Here is a 16,869-nt window from a genome sequence, read left to right as displayed (position 1 = left end):
CTTATGTCTGTGTCGACAACTTTAGTACTAGTTTTGATGTGCCATCACTTTATTATACACCCGAAGGGAGCATATTATGTTATGATGCCTATGTCCGTCTGTCCGTTAGCAATTTCGTGTACACTAACTCTTTAATCCCTTGAAGGATTTCAAAGAAACTTGACACAAATGTTCACCACATCAAGACAACATGCAGAGTGAATTTTTTGGATGGCTTGCTTTAAGGTCGTCACACTTAGGGGTCAAAGGTCATATGACTTTGTTTCCTGTCTGCTGTGTAACTCAAACTGCTTGAAGGATTTAAAAGAAACTTGGCACAAAAGCCACAAATGTTCACCACATCGAGACGACATGCAGAGCTCATGTTCCAGATGGCTCGCTTCAAGGTCACACTTAGGGGTCAAGGTCATAATTTGAGCCTATATTGCTCTGCATTGCGGTGCTCTTGTTTTTGTTCTTACTTGATAGATTTGCTTCAGACTTTAAATAATTGTTCCTCATCATTACCCAAATCATATGACATTTGGTTAATAACTACTGCACAATTATTTTATGAATTATGCACCCTTTTTATGTAGAATTTGACTGCTTTTCAGTTATTACTAAGTCACTTTGATATAAACTTAAGGTAGTTGTTCCACATCATATGACACACGGTCTATAACAGGGTTCCCATTCACGTAAATAGATACGTTTTTCACGTATAAATAGCAACCTGAAACATACAGAAAAATCCTCAGTTCATAATTTCACACAACAAAATTGCCGACCAGGAAGTTGCTAAATTGTTTTAAATCAAACTAACTGCGAGCATACCGGACAGTGCAATCAATCCAAAAAAAAATAAACAGTTTTGATGAATTCCAGTGTATATTTTTGGATGTGTCAGATGTTGATTGACTGGTTCAGATTAAATATTTAATGTGAAAATTATAGACACAGTCTAACACGTGGGTTTTTAGCTCACCTGAGCAATGCTCAGGTGAGTTTTTCTGATCGCTCGATGTCCGGCGTCCGTCGTCTGTCGTCCGTCGTCTGTCAACATTTAGCTTGTGTATGCGATAGAGGCTGTATTTTTCAATTAATCTTCATGAATATTGGTCAGAATGATAACCTTGATGAAATCTAGGCCGAGTTCGAAAATGGGTCATCTCGGGTCAAAAACTAGGTCACTAGGTCAAATCAAAGAAAAACCTTGTGTATGCGATAGAGACTGTATTTTTCATTTAATCTTCATGAATATTGGTCAGAATGATAACTTTGATGAAATCTAGGCCGAGTTCGAAAATGGGTCATCTCGGGTCAAAAACTAGGTCACTAGGTCAAATCAAAGAAAAACCTTGTGTATGCGATAGAGGTGGTATTTTTCATTTAATCTTCATGAATATTGGTCAGAATGATAACCTTGATGAAATCTAAGCCGAGTTCGAAAATGGGTCATCTCGGGTCAAAAACTAGGTCACTAGGTCAAATCAAAGAAAAACCTTGTGTATGCGATAGAGGCTGTATTTTTTAATTCTTCTTCATGAATATTGGTCAGAATGATAACCTTGATGAAATCTAGGCCGAGTTTGAAAATGGGTCATCTCGGGTCAAAAACTAGGTCACTAGGTCAAATCAAAGAAAAACCTTGTGTATGCGATAGAGGCTGTATTTTTCAATTGATCTTTATGAATTTTGGTCAGAATGATTGCCTTGATGAAATCTAGGCCGAGTTCGAAAATGGGTCATCTCGGATCAAAAACTAGGTCACTAGGTCAAATCAAAGAAAAACCTTGTGTATGCGATAGAGGCGGTATTTTTCAATTGATCTTCATGAATTTTAGTCAGAATGATGACCTTGAAGAAATCTAGGCCGAGTTCAAAAATGGGTCATCTGGGGTCAAAAACTAGGTCACTAGGTCATATCACGTAAAAACCTTGTGTATGCGATAGAGGCTGTATTTTTCAATTGATCTTCATGAATTTTGGTCAGAATGATTGCCTTGATGAAATTTAGACCAAGTTCGAAAATGGGTCATCTGGGGTCAAAAACTAGGTCACTAGGTCAAATCAAAGAAAAACCTTGTGTATGCAATAGAGGCTGTATTTTTCAACTGATCTTCATGAAATTTAGCCAGAATGATTCCCTTGATAAAATCTAGGCTGATTTCGAAAATGGGTCATCTCGGGTCAAAAACTAGGTCACTAGGTCAAATCGAAGAAAAACATTGTGTATGCAATAGAGGATGTATTTTTCAATTGATCTTCATGAAATTTGGTCAGGTTGATTGCCTTAATGAAATCTAGGTCGAAATTGAATATGGGTCATCTGAGGTCAAAAACTAGGTCACTTGGTCAAATCAAAGAAAAAACTTCTGTATGTGATAGAGGCTGTATTTTTCAGTTGATCTTCATGAATTTTGGTCAGAATGATTGCCTTGATAAAATCTAGGTCGAGTTTGAACATGGGTCATCTAGGGTCAAAAACTAGGTCATATCTAAGAAAATGCTTGTTTTATCGCAAGAGACCAATTTTTTGGTCCAATCTTAATGAAAATTGGTCAGAATATTTGTTTCCATGAAATCACTAGGTCAAACATGTTTTACACTGTTATGGAGTGTTTCTTAGGTGAGCGACCTAGGGCCATCTTGGCCCTCTTGTTTTAGTGGTTTTTAATCCCCCGCCGTGGCGGAGGGATTATAGGAATGGTCTGCTTCCGTCCGTAACACTTTCGTGTCCGTTCCATATCTCCTAAACCCCTTGAAGGATTTTCATCAAACTTGGGTCAAATGATCACCTCATCAAGACGATGTGCAGAACCCATGAGTCAGCCTTGTCGGTTCAAGGTCAAGGTCACAACTCAAGGTCAAAGGTTTGAGCCTGCCATTTTGTGTCCGCTCTATTTCTCTTAAACCCCTTGAAGGAACTTGATAAAACTTGGGTCAAATGATCACCTCATCAAGACGATGTGCAGAACCCATGAGTCGGCCATGCCAGCTCAAGGTCAAGTTCACAACTCAGGGTCAAAGGTTTGAGCCTTCCATTTTGTGTCCGCTCTATATCTCTTAAACCCCTTGAAGGAATTTTATAAAACTTGGGTCAAATGATCACCTCAAGACGATGTGCAGAACCCATGAGTCAGTCATGCCGGCTCAAGGTCAAGGTCACAACTTAGGGTCAAAGGTTTGAGCCTTCCATTTTGTGTCCGCTCTATATCTCCTAAACCCCTTGAAGGATTTTCAACAAACTTGGGTCAAACAATCACCTCATCAAGGAGATGTGCAGAACTTACGAGTCAGCCATGTCGGCTCAAGGTCAAGGTCACAACTGAAGGTCAAAGGTTTGAGCCTTCCATTTCGTGTCCGCTCTATATCTCCTAAACCCCTTGAAGGAATTTTATAAAACTTGGGTCAAATGATTACCTCATCAGAACGATGTGCAGAAATTATGAGTCAACCATGCCAGCTAAATGTCAAGGTCACAACTAAGGGTCGAAAGTTTGAGCCTTCCATTTGGTGTCCACTCTGTATCTCCTAAACCCCTTGAAGGATTTTCATCAAACTTGGGTCAAATGATCACCTCATCAAGAACTCATGAGTCAGCCATGTCAACTCAAGGTCAAGGTCACAACTGAAGGTCAAAGGTTTCAGCTCTGTATCTCCTAAATCCCTTGAAGGATTTTCATGAAACTTGGGTCAAATGATCACCTCATCAAGACGTTTGCAGAATTCATGAGTCAGCCATGTCAGTTCAAGGTCAAGGTCACAGCTAAAATCAAAGGTATACCCTTTCACTATCCATAGCAGTGGCGGAGGATTTAGCTGTCTTTCAGACTGCCTTGTAGTAATTGCTGTCTGCATGAGAAAACAAAAACTGACAGACTTGTTCAGTAGACAGCAAGGGTAGGCAGTGTCCAATGGGTATCCAGGTTACTCATTTGTTATTGGGATGACATATAGTATGATCTGATATTTTATAGTTGTCATACCTCAAAAGTTTTCACGCTGTCCCAAAATGTCCTGTTACTTGGACTAGATGATGGACCGAAAGTAGTCTATAAATAATGAGACCTCGGGTAGACTGATTTTACATTCTGATATTCCATATCTCATGATTGGACTAGGCCGAAAGGTGTTAGGGTTACGTCTAAATCCTTATCAAAGCCTGATTTAGTCAGCATCAAAGCACGAAATAAAAGTAAGAAAATATTTCTGATATTAGTTTTATTGTATTTTATAAATACAAGTCAACATTTAGTTTGAGGTCTTTGTGCAAAATTGTTGTAAGTATAGACAAATTAGATCTAACTAGTTTTGCACCAAGCCCTTGAATTTTTAATCTCCCGCCGTGGCGGAGGGATTATAGGAATGGTCTGCGTCCGTCCTTCCGTCCATCCTTCCGAGCTCACATTTGCATAATTAGGTGGCTATAGGAACAATAGGTAACTGTACTTTTTCTTTGATGTCATTCATTCCGTAAGGCTTTTGTGGCTATTTTTCTCTTACGTGGCTAAAAGAACAATAGAGAGAACAAAAGAGTAGCCACATAAGTATCCATATGTAGGAACGTCCGTCCTTCCGTCCGTAACAAAATCGTGTCCGGTCCATATCTCCTAAACCCCTTGAAGGATTTTCATCAAACTTGGGTCAAATGATCACCTCATCAAGACGATGTGCAGAACCCATGAGTCAGCCTTGTCGGTTCAAGGTCAAGGTCACAACTCAAGGTCAAAGGTTTGAGCCTGCCATTTTGTGTCCGCTCTGTATCTCCTAAACCCCTTGAAGGAATTTTATAAAACTTGGGTCAAATGATCACCTCATCAAGACGATGTGCAGAACCCATGAGTCAGCCATGCCGGCTCAAGTTCAAGGTCACAACTCAAGGTCAAAGGTTTGAGCCTTCCATTTTGTGTCCGCTCTATATCTCTTAAACCCCTTGAAGGAATTTTATAAAACTTGGGTCAAATGATCACCTCATCAAGACGATGTGCAGAATCCATGAGTCAGTCATGCCGGCTCAAGGTCAAGGTCACAACTTAGGGTCAAAGGTTTGAGCCTTCCATTTTGTGTCCGCTCTATATCTCCTAAACCCCTTGAAGGATTTTCATCAAACTTGGGTCAAACGATCACCTCATCAAGGCGATGTGCAGAACTTATGAGTCAGCCATGTCGGCTCAAGGTCAAGGCCACAACTGAAGGTCAAAGGTTTGAGCCTTCCATTTCGTGTCTGCTCTATATCTCCTAAACCCCTTGAAGAAATTTTATAAAACTTCGGTCAAATGATTACCTCATCAGAATGATGTGCAGAAATTATGAGTCAACCATGCCAGCTCAAGGTCAAGGTCACAACTAAGGGTCGAAGGTTTGAGCCTTCCATTTGGTGTCCACTCTGTATCTCCTAAACCCCTTGAAGGATTTTCATCAAACTTGGGTCAAATGATCACCTCATCAAGAACTCATGAGTCAGCCATGTCAACTCAAGGTCAAGGTCACAACTGAATCTCAAAGGTTTCAGCTCTGTATCTCCTAAACCCCTTGAAGGATTTTCATGAAACTTGGGTCAAATGATCACCTCATCAAGACGTTGTGCAAAATTCATGAGTCAGCCATGTCAGTTCAAGGTCAAGGTCACAGCTAAAATCAAAGGTTTACTCTTTCACTATCCATAGCAGTGGCGGGGGATTTACCTGTCTTTCAGACTGCCTTGTCAAATATAGTCTTAGATCTAGATAAACAACACTCTGAGTCTGACTGCGATGTACTTCATTGGCAAGGGATAAGCTGTTATCAAAACAAGTAAAAATAAAGTTTGAAATGTCAAAACTGCCTACTTTTGAAGTTCCATCCCCAGTTTGAATACCCAGGGGGTATAAAAAACCCTGCACAAAAAATCTGGTGTGAACCCTGCATAACTGTGGCACCAGTGTGTCATTGATTATGCCGCCTTTTCACATAAAATTTTAGAATAATGTTTTGATTCACTGCTGTGGAACAAATGGGGCAGATATGAAATCACATGGTTCGTGATTTTATTATTTAACTCTGTATTGATCCCCTCAATTTAACATATCAAAATGCTTGAATCCTGTATTGGCCCTTTTTTCTCTTGAAAGTTTTCATTTTGACCCTGATGATTTTGTGTATTGGCAGTTTGGCTCGGGTCAGTATGCATAATTTATTTAATATTGTGCCCAGCATTGCTTAGTTGAATGATAAATAGTTGAATATAAATAAAATGGTTGTTAATCAAGTGGTTTCAAACTGGCATTATTCTCTGGCAGCTGCCTTGGGTTAATGCAACCACTTGTAGACAAATAACAAGGCCGGTATGAAATCACTTGATTAATAATAACATTATATTATATGTTGTAATATGGGTTTCTCATGTTTCCCCTTTTAACATTCCTTGTGGTAAAAAGTTACTTTTCTATTTAATCTAGTTACAGCTGATTACAGCTGTATTACATATGATCAAATCTCTCACTTTTCACAATGTTACTATGAGGTCTAGTAGATAGTTTGCTTCTTCAACAAACATCTGGAAATTCATGTATATATACGAAAACAGTAATGAAATTTGAATCAAGAAGGATTTCTGTCTGTCTGTTAATTGGTGGTTGGAAATATGTTGAAATACAATGGTACTGCTTTTTGTTATATATAGGTATAAGACATTGTACGAGGACCTCCAGGCCAAGGTTGAGCCATTTATTGAACAGATTGATGCATTTGAAACAGAAAAACAACTTCTCCTTGGTAAATGGTTCTTATTATCATTTTATGACAGGTTTCTTTAAAGCTACTTACCCACAGTTTGGGTGAAATTTCTCAAAATGTTCATTTCCACCAAGTTTGGCATAGAATGTATAAATGACACTGAATTGAAAAAAAGTTAGAAATTTGTAAAAATGCAAGAAGAATGTAAATTTTCTGTATTATTCCAAAAGAATTGCAACAGTTTACTACCTTCTACACAATATTTTTGGTTGTTTATAATATGTCAGCAAAAATCTTATGTCAGTATGTTACCACTACTCACTGATGTGGTACTAGTAGCTTCCTCGCTTGGCGCTCAGCATTTAGGGGATAGTACTAAGACTGTTCAGCCTGGTGTCAGTATAATGTGACTGGGTGGGGTATCATGCCATGTGTCTGCGGCGTGATATGCCAGTGAGGCAGCACTATAAAGTTTGGCATTGTGCTCACTGCTACAAGTAGACACCGTCGTTTATATGACTGAAAAATTGTTTGAAAAGACGTTAAACCCGAACACACACACACACACACACTCACTGATGTGGGTTTGAGCCTCACTCGGGACGTTGAATTTTTCATGTGAGGAAGCCATCTGGCTGGCTTACGGAAGGTTGGTGGTTCTACCCAGTTGCCCGCTCATGCACAGAGAGGCACCTTGGGTCTTCCTTTACCATCAAAGCTGGAAAGTCGCCGTATGACCAATAATTGTGTCGGTGCGACGTTGAACCCAACAAAATAAATAAAAATTACTTCTAGTCACTTTCAGAATACTCACTTTTTATGGATTTTAATAGAAATTATTTTTCACCTTAAATGTGTTGGTTAGTCCCTTTAAAATGTGTAAGACTTCAAAATACCATAAGTTTAAATTTACAATCTGAATGGACTATTATGGTATGTATTCATTCAAGCCAAACCATTACACAATATAAAATACTATTACATGTTTTACAGGGATGAATAAGGATACACAATTAGAAATGGAGCGATTAGGGCGTAACTATGCCCAGCTACTTGGACATCAAAATCAGAAACAAAAAATCAAACATGTAATGAAAATTAAAGACGAAAACAGTTCATTGAAGAGGGTGAGCATAGCTTCTATTTTATTCAGTTGTGTATAATTTTGTTTTTGTGTGTATGATGACTTTCACGCGTCAGTTATTATAGCCAAAGACCTCCACTGAAAAAATATATATGTTTTTGTTGTTTTTTAATCCCCCGTCACGAGTGGTGGGGGTTATATAGGAATGGTCTCCATCCGTCCTGTCTGCCCGTAACATTTTGTGTCTGATCTGTATCTCCTAGACCCCTTGAAGGATTTTGTGAAACTTGGGACAAATGATTACCTTGACATCAAGATGATGTGCACAATCCATGAGTCGGCAATGGGCGCACAAGGTCAAGGTCAAAATTCAAGGTCAGAGGTTTGAACCTTCCAATGTATCTCCTAAACCCCTTGTAGGATGATCATGAAACTTCGGTCAAATGACCACAACCCATGAGTCAGCCATGTCTGTTTGAGCCTTCAATTTCGTGGCTGATCTGTATCTCCTAAACCCCTTGAAGAATAATCATGAAACTTTGGTCAAATGATCACCTCATCAAGACAGTATGGAGAAGGCATCATGTCAGCTCAAGTTCAAGGTCACAACTCAAGGTCAAAAGTTTTTATTATTATTATACCAGATTTATATAGCGCCCTTTTCATGATAAACACGTTCAAAGGCGCTTTACATATAGCAAACGCAGCCACACAGAGCACGAAATTCATCCTCTACTAGTACAGACACAGAGCAATCTGACAAGAGGGACATAAGCCCCCAGAACAGATAGAGAGAAATACCTTTTAGATACAGACGTGTCCGGCTATTTTAGCCTAGCTCTTTGCGAATAGACAGTCTTGTTCTTTAATGTGCCCGATGTATAGCACCGATACACGCAAAGTAATCTTTCCTTGGAGGAATCAGTACAGGCTCTAAGTTAGGTGGAAGACACTAAAGAGCATCTCAGAAATTTCCAGTGCCTGGGCCGGGATTCAAACCTCAGACCTCCAGGATTGACAGTCAAGCGTGTTACCACTAGACCACCTAGGTTTGAGCCTTCTATTTTGTGTCCCCTCTGTATCTCTTAAACCCCTTAAAGTATAATCATGAACCTTGGGTCAAATAATCGCCTCATCAAGACAATGTGCAGAACCCATGAGTCAGTCATGTTGGATTAAGGTCAAGGTCAAAGGTTTGAACCACTGTACATAACAGCAGTGGAGGATATAGCTGTCTTTCAGACTGCCTTGTTTATCTTGCCAGGATAGTTTTCAAAACAATCATTTTTTAGTGGTTAATAACAAAGGCTATTATTGAGAAATGATTTAATTTTGTGGACTGGTTTTGGCTTAAATGGCTGTTTCAGGACATTTTAACTTTTGAACGTAAAATGAACAGGAATTTTTTCTAGCTTGGGATTAAATTTCATGAATTCTATGAAAATCAGTCCTCTACAGTTTTTAATGGTTTTACAGTATCAGTTGTAACAAGTTTTGAAAGGACTTTATTTTTAGCCATAAAGATGAGAGAGAGTGGCTTCATGGGTAATTTTAACTATAAAGATGTGAGAAACTAAACTCGTACAATACACTGTCCTTTCTTGAGCTATGTCAGTTTATTTAGTGATAGATTACAGCCAGATATAAAGTATTAGGGCTTCTTGTAGCGGAATAGATACTCACCTAATTACAAGATGCTGCTTGCAGGCCTCTGTGGCCGAAGGGTTATGGTTGCTGACTTTCAGATCACTTGCCCTTCACTGATGTGGGATGAACCTCACTCAGGGCATTGAATTCTTCATGTAAGAAAGTCACCCAGCTGGCTTACTGAAGGTTGATGGTTCTACCTAGATGCCTGCCCTTGATGAAATAATGCACAGAGGGCCGCCCAGGGTCTTCCACTACCATGAAAGCTGGAAATTCACCATATGTATGAATGTAAATTGGTGAAGGTTTTATATTGACAGGAGAATCAGATGTTGAAAGAGCAGACAGCCAAGCAGAAACGTCACATACAGAAGTTAGAGGAAAAGTCTGCACCAAAGAGATTTGATGCTTCCAGGGCATTTCAGCACACCAAGGAGAATCTTAATACAACAAGCACAAAATCACCACTTAAAGAAGGTATGTCCCTTTCTGGGAACATTCTACTTTCTAGACAATAGATACATTGGTCTTATATGCCACTACAGTCAATCTTTCAAGGTCCTTTAACTTGAAGTAAGATTTTAATGATTAATGCTGTATTGTAATGTGTCATTCAAAATGTGATCACATTTGGACATCACATACCAGTCAAGATTGCCTGTCTGATTGTGATCACATATTGACATTACATACCAGCCACATTGCCTGTCTGAATGTGATCACAGCTGAAAATTACATACCAGTCAAGATCGCCTGTCTGAATGTGATCACATTTGAAAATCAGATACTAGTCAGGATTGCATGTCTGAATGTGATCACAGCTGAAAATTACATACCAGTCAAGATTGCATGTCTGAATGTGATCATGGCTGAAAATCACATACCAGTTATATTAAAATATCAAAGGGCCATTTGATGCTGTAAAAATGTATGACCCTAAACAGGAAAAAATGTACCACAAATTGCACAGTAAACATTCTCCGAGAGTTGGAAACTATTTTGTCAGAAAATGTTTGCGTCAGAAATTGCTTGAAGTACAAGTTTGCAACAAAAAAAGAGCTTGAACAAGATTTATTTGGGTACAGCACTATCCCTAAAACATGCAGAAACAAATGTTTATAGAATTCTTCACAATTAGTTGTTTTGGCTCATTTGAGAGCCCCAGAACAGGCTAGTTTGATCATTAGAATGTTAGAAAGGCAAGAAACGACGCCCTTCAAATATCAAAACATGGACATGGCCATTTTATAACTTCAATAACTTCGAGAATTCGAAATCTATGACGCTGAAACGCAAAAACGAGTGTGGCATAGACATAGAACTGATGCATGCACATATCCATAGAGTTCAAAAGACTATAGAAACCCTCTTACCTGATAAAAAAAACAAGCAAACGCACGATGATTTCAGAAAATATCTGCCATTTTGTAAGTTTGCAACCGTTTTGCTCGCTTGAACCAAGTGTGCAACCACTTCACGTCCTGACCCTTGTTTCTATGAAATACTTTAATTATAACAAACAATTTTTATTGTGGTGACTGAATATATTTTACAGTTCATTTATTTATTATGAAAGGATAAATGAAACTGTTCTTCAGTATTTATAAATAAAGTTGACATGTTAGCTTGTTGCAGATGGAGAAAACCAGTTGTTATCCCCCGATAAAGTCAGAGGGATATAGTTTGGAGTTGCCCCTCCGTTCGTCTGTCCATCTTTCCATCCGTCCGGAGCCATATCTAAGAAGTGGTTTGGAATATTTAAATAAAACTGCATATACATGTTTACCACTACGAGGTTATGGGGCCTGTCAAGTTTCAGTGAGATTGCCTTTAGTAACACCAGAGTTATGACCATTAGAAGTTTCTAGTGTTAACTATACAGGGTACTATAAATATGGCAATTTCTGCTTCATAACTTGTTATATATTTGACCTAGAACTATGAAACTTAAACTGATTTTAGATCACCATAATGTGGTTGTGCACACACAATATCGTATTTCTTTAGTAACTTCAGAGTTATTGCCCTTTTATTGTTTAAAAATCCTCATATTTGTACGTAACAACTTACCATTTGGTAGAATTTCATTAAACTTCTTTGATTCTTCTTTTCCATGAACATTTATTATAAACATGTGAAGTTGTGTCACCCCCTTGTTTTGGTCACCCCCCCCCCCCCACCCGAACCGAGAAAAAAAAAGAAAAAAAAAAATGAAAATTCTTTATTTTCATGAGTATAATTTATCAACATGCAAAGTTGTACCGTTCCCCCACCTTCCCCCAACATTTTTTTTTTTTGTTTTTAGCTCGACTATACTAAGTATGGAGAGCTGTCCTACTCAACCCGGTGTCGGCGTCCTTCCGCGTCCCCACCTTGGTTAAATTTTGATGCACTTTCTCTATATCTTTCTTATTACTTGATGGATTTACTTCAAACTTAAAATAGTTGTTCCTCATCATCACCCACATCATATGGCACACGGAATTAACCACACCCTTCCTGCTGCCAGCCATGATCAAGATATCTTCACTGTTCATTCCAGGCTGCGCCATGGGGCCATAGGCGCGTATTTTACTGTATTGGCGCATAAAAGTTTGCCCTATAGCGCCCGTTGGGCGCACACTTTTTCAGAAAACAGTCCGTTTTCAATGAGCCGACTTCCAGAAGTTGTGAATCGAATACGACTCTTCCGATGACGTAACGCGCATTTTCATTGGTCGATGTTAAAATAGTAGCCAGTCTCCGGTCGCCTAACAACATACAGCTTTCAATGTTGCTATGCAATGGCGGACAAAAAAAAAAACAGTCGCGATTCGGAGAAAAAAGAAATCCAATTTTACGTTTTTCTCTAACAAAGCAGACGATGGAGAACAAATTTCCAAAGAAAGATGACATGTTTGAGACCGCTAGACCACTCAATAGCCTAACCGCTTAGCCAAAATCAGGCGACAAACATTAATTCCGTAGTAAATCTGCATTCATGGCTGTCGGACTTTCCGTGGTTAAGTTTCGGTAACGGTCAAAATATTATGACTTGTTTCGTTTTTGTCGTGTTGAGCGACCTGTGAAGTGTCCACTTTTCTCTTTGTAATTATGTTTTACAAACCGCGAAAATAATATCTTGAACTCCATGTAAGGAAAAGTGTTAAAAATACAGCCTTTCCTTTCATGTAAATCAGTTTTTCTTTCATGGCCCCTATTTTTTTCAAATGTCCCCAATTTTTTGCCATCATGGGGCCCTTTGACCCCACTTAAAAAAATCCTGGAATGAACACTGTATCTTACTTGATAGTGCTGTCTTAAGGACATTCTGTTCTTTTTAAGTTCAAATGTACATGTTAAACAGCAAGACTTGGTGCCAAACTACTCGTTCTAGTTACACTTCAAGCTCACATTTCAAATAACTCCATTTAATTCTAAAAGCTAAGCTTATTACAGTAAACATATTCCATTCAAAATATTCATATATTTAGTCAGGATCCACGTAACATACATTTATTATGTACACTATAAACATTCTTTTCTGATAAAATAATTTTGACTTATGAAATTATTTGCTTCTCAGTAACATCCTTAACTTTTTGCCGAATACATTTTTTGCCATTCCTCACCACAACCGCTTTCAGCGGGGGATACCAATTCATCGAATTTGCTTGTTTGCATCCAGTGTTTGAATTGTATTGACATCATAAGATGAAATAATATAATTCACGGATGACAAGTAGTGTTTAGTAATGCAATATGAACTGATTTTTTTAATTTTTCAGTGAACAGAAAGTAAGTCATCACACTGGAAAGTTTTATTTCACTGAAATAAAGAGCTTACTCTGCTGACATGCTGAAACTGAAGTTTTACACTGGAAAGTTCTACTTCACTGAAATAAAGAGCTTACTCTGCTGATATGCTGAAACTGAAGTTTTACACTGGAAAGTTCTGTTTCACTGAAATAAAGAGCTTACTGTGCTCACATGCTGAGACTGTAGTTTTACGCTGGAATGATTTATTTCACTGAAAGGGAGAGCTTACTCTGCTAGACATGCTGAAACTGAAGTTTTACACTGGAAAGTTTTATTTCACTGAAATAAAGAGCTTACTGTGCTCGATATGCTGAAACTGAAGTTTTACAAGTTGAACTGTTACAAGCTGAAACTTTAACCTACAGTTAAGTTACCTGTGTCTCCTAACTGACGATATGAACAGAATGTTCAGAGAATGACAAAACATAGTACTTACAAACATTTAATATGTGTAGAATAGATACATATCAGTGTGTGTGTTAAATGCGTATAGGAAATCCTCTTACTGTTTATGATTATATGTATGGATGTGTTATGCCTGTAAATTATATGTATGTGTGAAGTCACCTTAATCGTGTGTAGTAAAATATATTTGATTGCTGTGTACCTCAAATATGCTGTATGTACTTTACTGATTTTATATGTATATTGCCAGTTGTATGTAAATACACATTCTACTGACTTGTTTATGTAACATTTTTTCCTCTCATCTTAATGTTTCTTTTATCTTCTTTGAAATGCAGATTTCATAGCTGTCCTATCCCTGACACCTGTGGATTATATCATTTATGTTTTAAGTTAGCATTTTAGCATTTCTTGTCTTGTCTATATTGCTGTACTGAAGTATTGCTCTCTACAAGAGTGCTTGTAGATGCAGCTGTTTTAAGTTTTCTTGTGAGCGCAAGACTTTTTTTACTTTGTATGCTGTTAACTCGTTCATTTTTTATGAATATTTACCAAGCATACCTTATCTAAATCTAAACTGTCACTCCAGTGTTGGTGAACAGTTTATGTTCACTGATTGCCTTTGTCTGACTTTGATTTTTAGCTTGACTATTCGAAGAATAGGGGAGCTATCCTACTCGTCCCGGCGTTAGCGTTAGCGTGGGCATCACACAAATGTTAAAGTTTGCGTACCACCCCAAATATTTTCAAAGTCCAGTGAGATATTGCATTCATATTTTGCATACATTTGTACTTGTTTACCATCATGACCCCAGTCTGTAAAAAAGAGGAGGCAACTCTATCAAGCATTTTGACTGAATTATGGCCCCTTTTTGACTTAGAATAAATGTTAAAGTTTGCGTAGCACCCCAAATATTTTCAAAGTCCATTGAGGTATTGCATTCATTTTTTGCATACTTGCTTACCATCATGACCCCAGTCTGTAAAAAGGAGGAGGCAACTCTATCAAGCATTTTGACTGAATTATGGCCCCTTTTTGACTTAGAATATGCTTATTGTAATGTTAAAGTTTTACTCATTGCTTATATTATACTATCAAACACTGAGAATAGTCGAGCGCGCTGTCCACTGACAGCTCTTGTTTTTAAGCTTTGAATTGGGTGGCTAATATTTTGGTAAAATTGTGATTTTGTTTAGATGTTCTGTTTTGATGTTTAGATATTGACAGGCTATATAATAAAAAAAAAAGAAATAATTGTCTTTGGCTAAAAAGTGCATTGATTCAGATTTTTCCCTTTTCAATGTTTTAACTAGAATTTCAAGTTTTTCAAAACTGAAACAAACGTTAGCAGTAATTTGATAAAAAGTTGTTTTTCATGGTGATAGAGTAGCCTATACCTGCAGTTTCAATGTTAAAACAATGTTAAATATAGTTCTGAAACTGAAATATTTTTGGTTTGAGGTTTGAAAAAGACATATTTCTTTTAAACTATCTAAAATCATTTAATACGAGAAATGACAACTTTATTGGCATCCCACTCCTTCCAGCTCCTGATACGAATAGTATTTTTGTAAAGACTTTGATATTTCTTCTTACATTTTCATTAAGTTTATTATAATAGATATTCACTTTAAAGTGCTTCTGCTTTTGCTAGGAATGGGTAGACTAACTTCTGTAAAAAAAATAAATATGGCACATTTTAATCGAAAGTTTTTTTTTTTTAATCAACAAACCTATTGGCTTTTTTAAATGTGTATGATTTAATTTGAATTTTTATTCTACTCATAGTAATTTACATTGTACCAAAGTGTCATCTGTCAAAATAAAATGTCAACAATATTGTGTTACTTGCTGCATATATGATATCTTTGTTTTTCCAAGTTGTTGACTGTTCGAGTTCAAGTACCAAAGTTCTGTAATGGATCAGGGGCCTCCATGGCCAAATGGTTAAGGTCACTGCCTTCAAATCTCTTGTCCCTAATGCATAAAAATTGTGTTTAGGTCAGTATTTTTTTTCTTCTTTTTTGTTCACCAGAGCACAAAGTTGAAAGTGCTCAAGGTGAGCTGTTGTGACCAGTCATTGTCTGGAGTGCCTCGTCCGGCGTGCATCAACATTTGCCTTGTGAACACTCTAGAGGTCACATTTATGACCCAATCTTTATGAAACTTAGTCAGAATGTTAGTCTTGATGATCTCTAGGTCAAGTAAAACTGGGTTATGTGGGGTCAAAAACTAGGCCAGTAGGCCAGATCAAAGGAAAAGCTTTTAAACACTCTAGAAGCCACAGTTGTGACCCAGTATTTATGAAACTTGGCCAGAATGTTTGTCTTGATGATTTCTAGGTCAAGTTTAAATCTTAGTCATGTGGGGTCAAAAGCTATGTCACATGGTCAAATCAAAGGAAAAGCTTGTGAACACCTTAGAGGCCACTGTTGTGACTCTTTATGAAACTTGGTCAGAATGTTTGTGTTGATGATTTCTAGGTCAAGTTTGAAACTTGGTTCTGTAGGATCAAAAACTAGGTCACTAGGCCAGATCAAAGGAAAATCCTGTCAACACTCTAGAGACCACAATTTATGTTTGAAACTCATGAGAATTAGAATGTCAAAAACTAGGTCAGTAGGGCAGATCAAAGTAAAAGCTTGTGAACACTCAAGAGGCCACATTTGTGACTCAGTCTTTATGGAACTTGGTCATGATTTTTTCTTTATGATCTCTAGGTCAAGTTCGAATCTGGGTCATGTGGGGTGAAAAACTAGGTCAGTATGCCAAATCAAAGGAAAAGCTTGTGTACATTCTAGAGGCCACAGTTTTGAACCAATATGAAACTTTGTCAGAATGTTTGCCTTGATAATTTCTAGGTCAGTTTTGACACTGGGTCATGTGGGTTTAAAAACTAGGTCAGTAGGCCAGATAAAATAAAAAGCTTGTGAACACTGTAGGCCACTGTTGTGACCCAATATGTAAGAAACTTGGTCAAAATATTTGTCTTGATGATGTCTAGGTCAGTTCGAAACTGGGTCATGTGGGGTCAAAAACTAGGTCAGTAGGCCAGATCAAAGGAAAAGCTTGTGAACACTCTAAAGGCCACAGTTGTGACTTAATCTGTATGAAACTTGGTCAGAAAGTTTGTCTTGATCTCTAGGTCAAGTTTGAATCTGGGTCATGTGGGGTCAAAAACTGTGTCACATGGTCAAATCAAAGGAAAAGTATGTGAACACTTTAAAGGCAACAG

General features: G+C 37.8%; 1 protein-coding gene across 2 annotated transcripts in view; it reads left to right on the top strand.

The window, feature by feature from the left end:
- Positions 1-15,299, top strand: part of LOC123556742 (hyaluronan mediated motility receptor-like) — a 40,908-nt gene extending 25,609 nt beyond the window's left edge. For both annotated transcript variants that reach the window (XM_053543044.1, XM_053543043.1), the window contains 4 exons: positions 6,647-6,738; positions 7,693-7,826; positions 9,751-9,907; positions 13,198-15,299. In XM_053543044.1, the coding sequence (XP_053399019.1) occupies positions 6,647-6,738; positions 7,693-7,826; positions 9,751-9,907; positions 13,198-13,211 (397 nt within the window). In that variant the 3' untranslated portion in view covers positions 13,212-15,299. The remainder of the gene's footprint in view (positions 1-6,646; positions 6,739-7,692; positions 7,827-9,750; positions 9,908-13,197) is intronic.
- Positions 15,300-16,869: the final 1,570 nt, after the last annotated feature.

Source organism: Mercenaria mercenaria, chromosome 5, assembly GCF_021730395.1.
Source record: "Mercenaria mercenaria strain notata chromosome 5, MADL_Memer_1, whole genome shotgun sequence".
In the NCBI taxonomy this organism is placed as follows: domain Eukaryota; kingdom Metazoa; phylum Mollusca; class Bivalvia; order Venerida; family Veneridae; genus Mercenaria; species Mercenaria mercenaria.
Note: the sequence above shows the minus strand (reverse complement) of the source record. Positions and strands in the feature narration are given on the sequence as shown.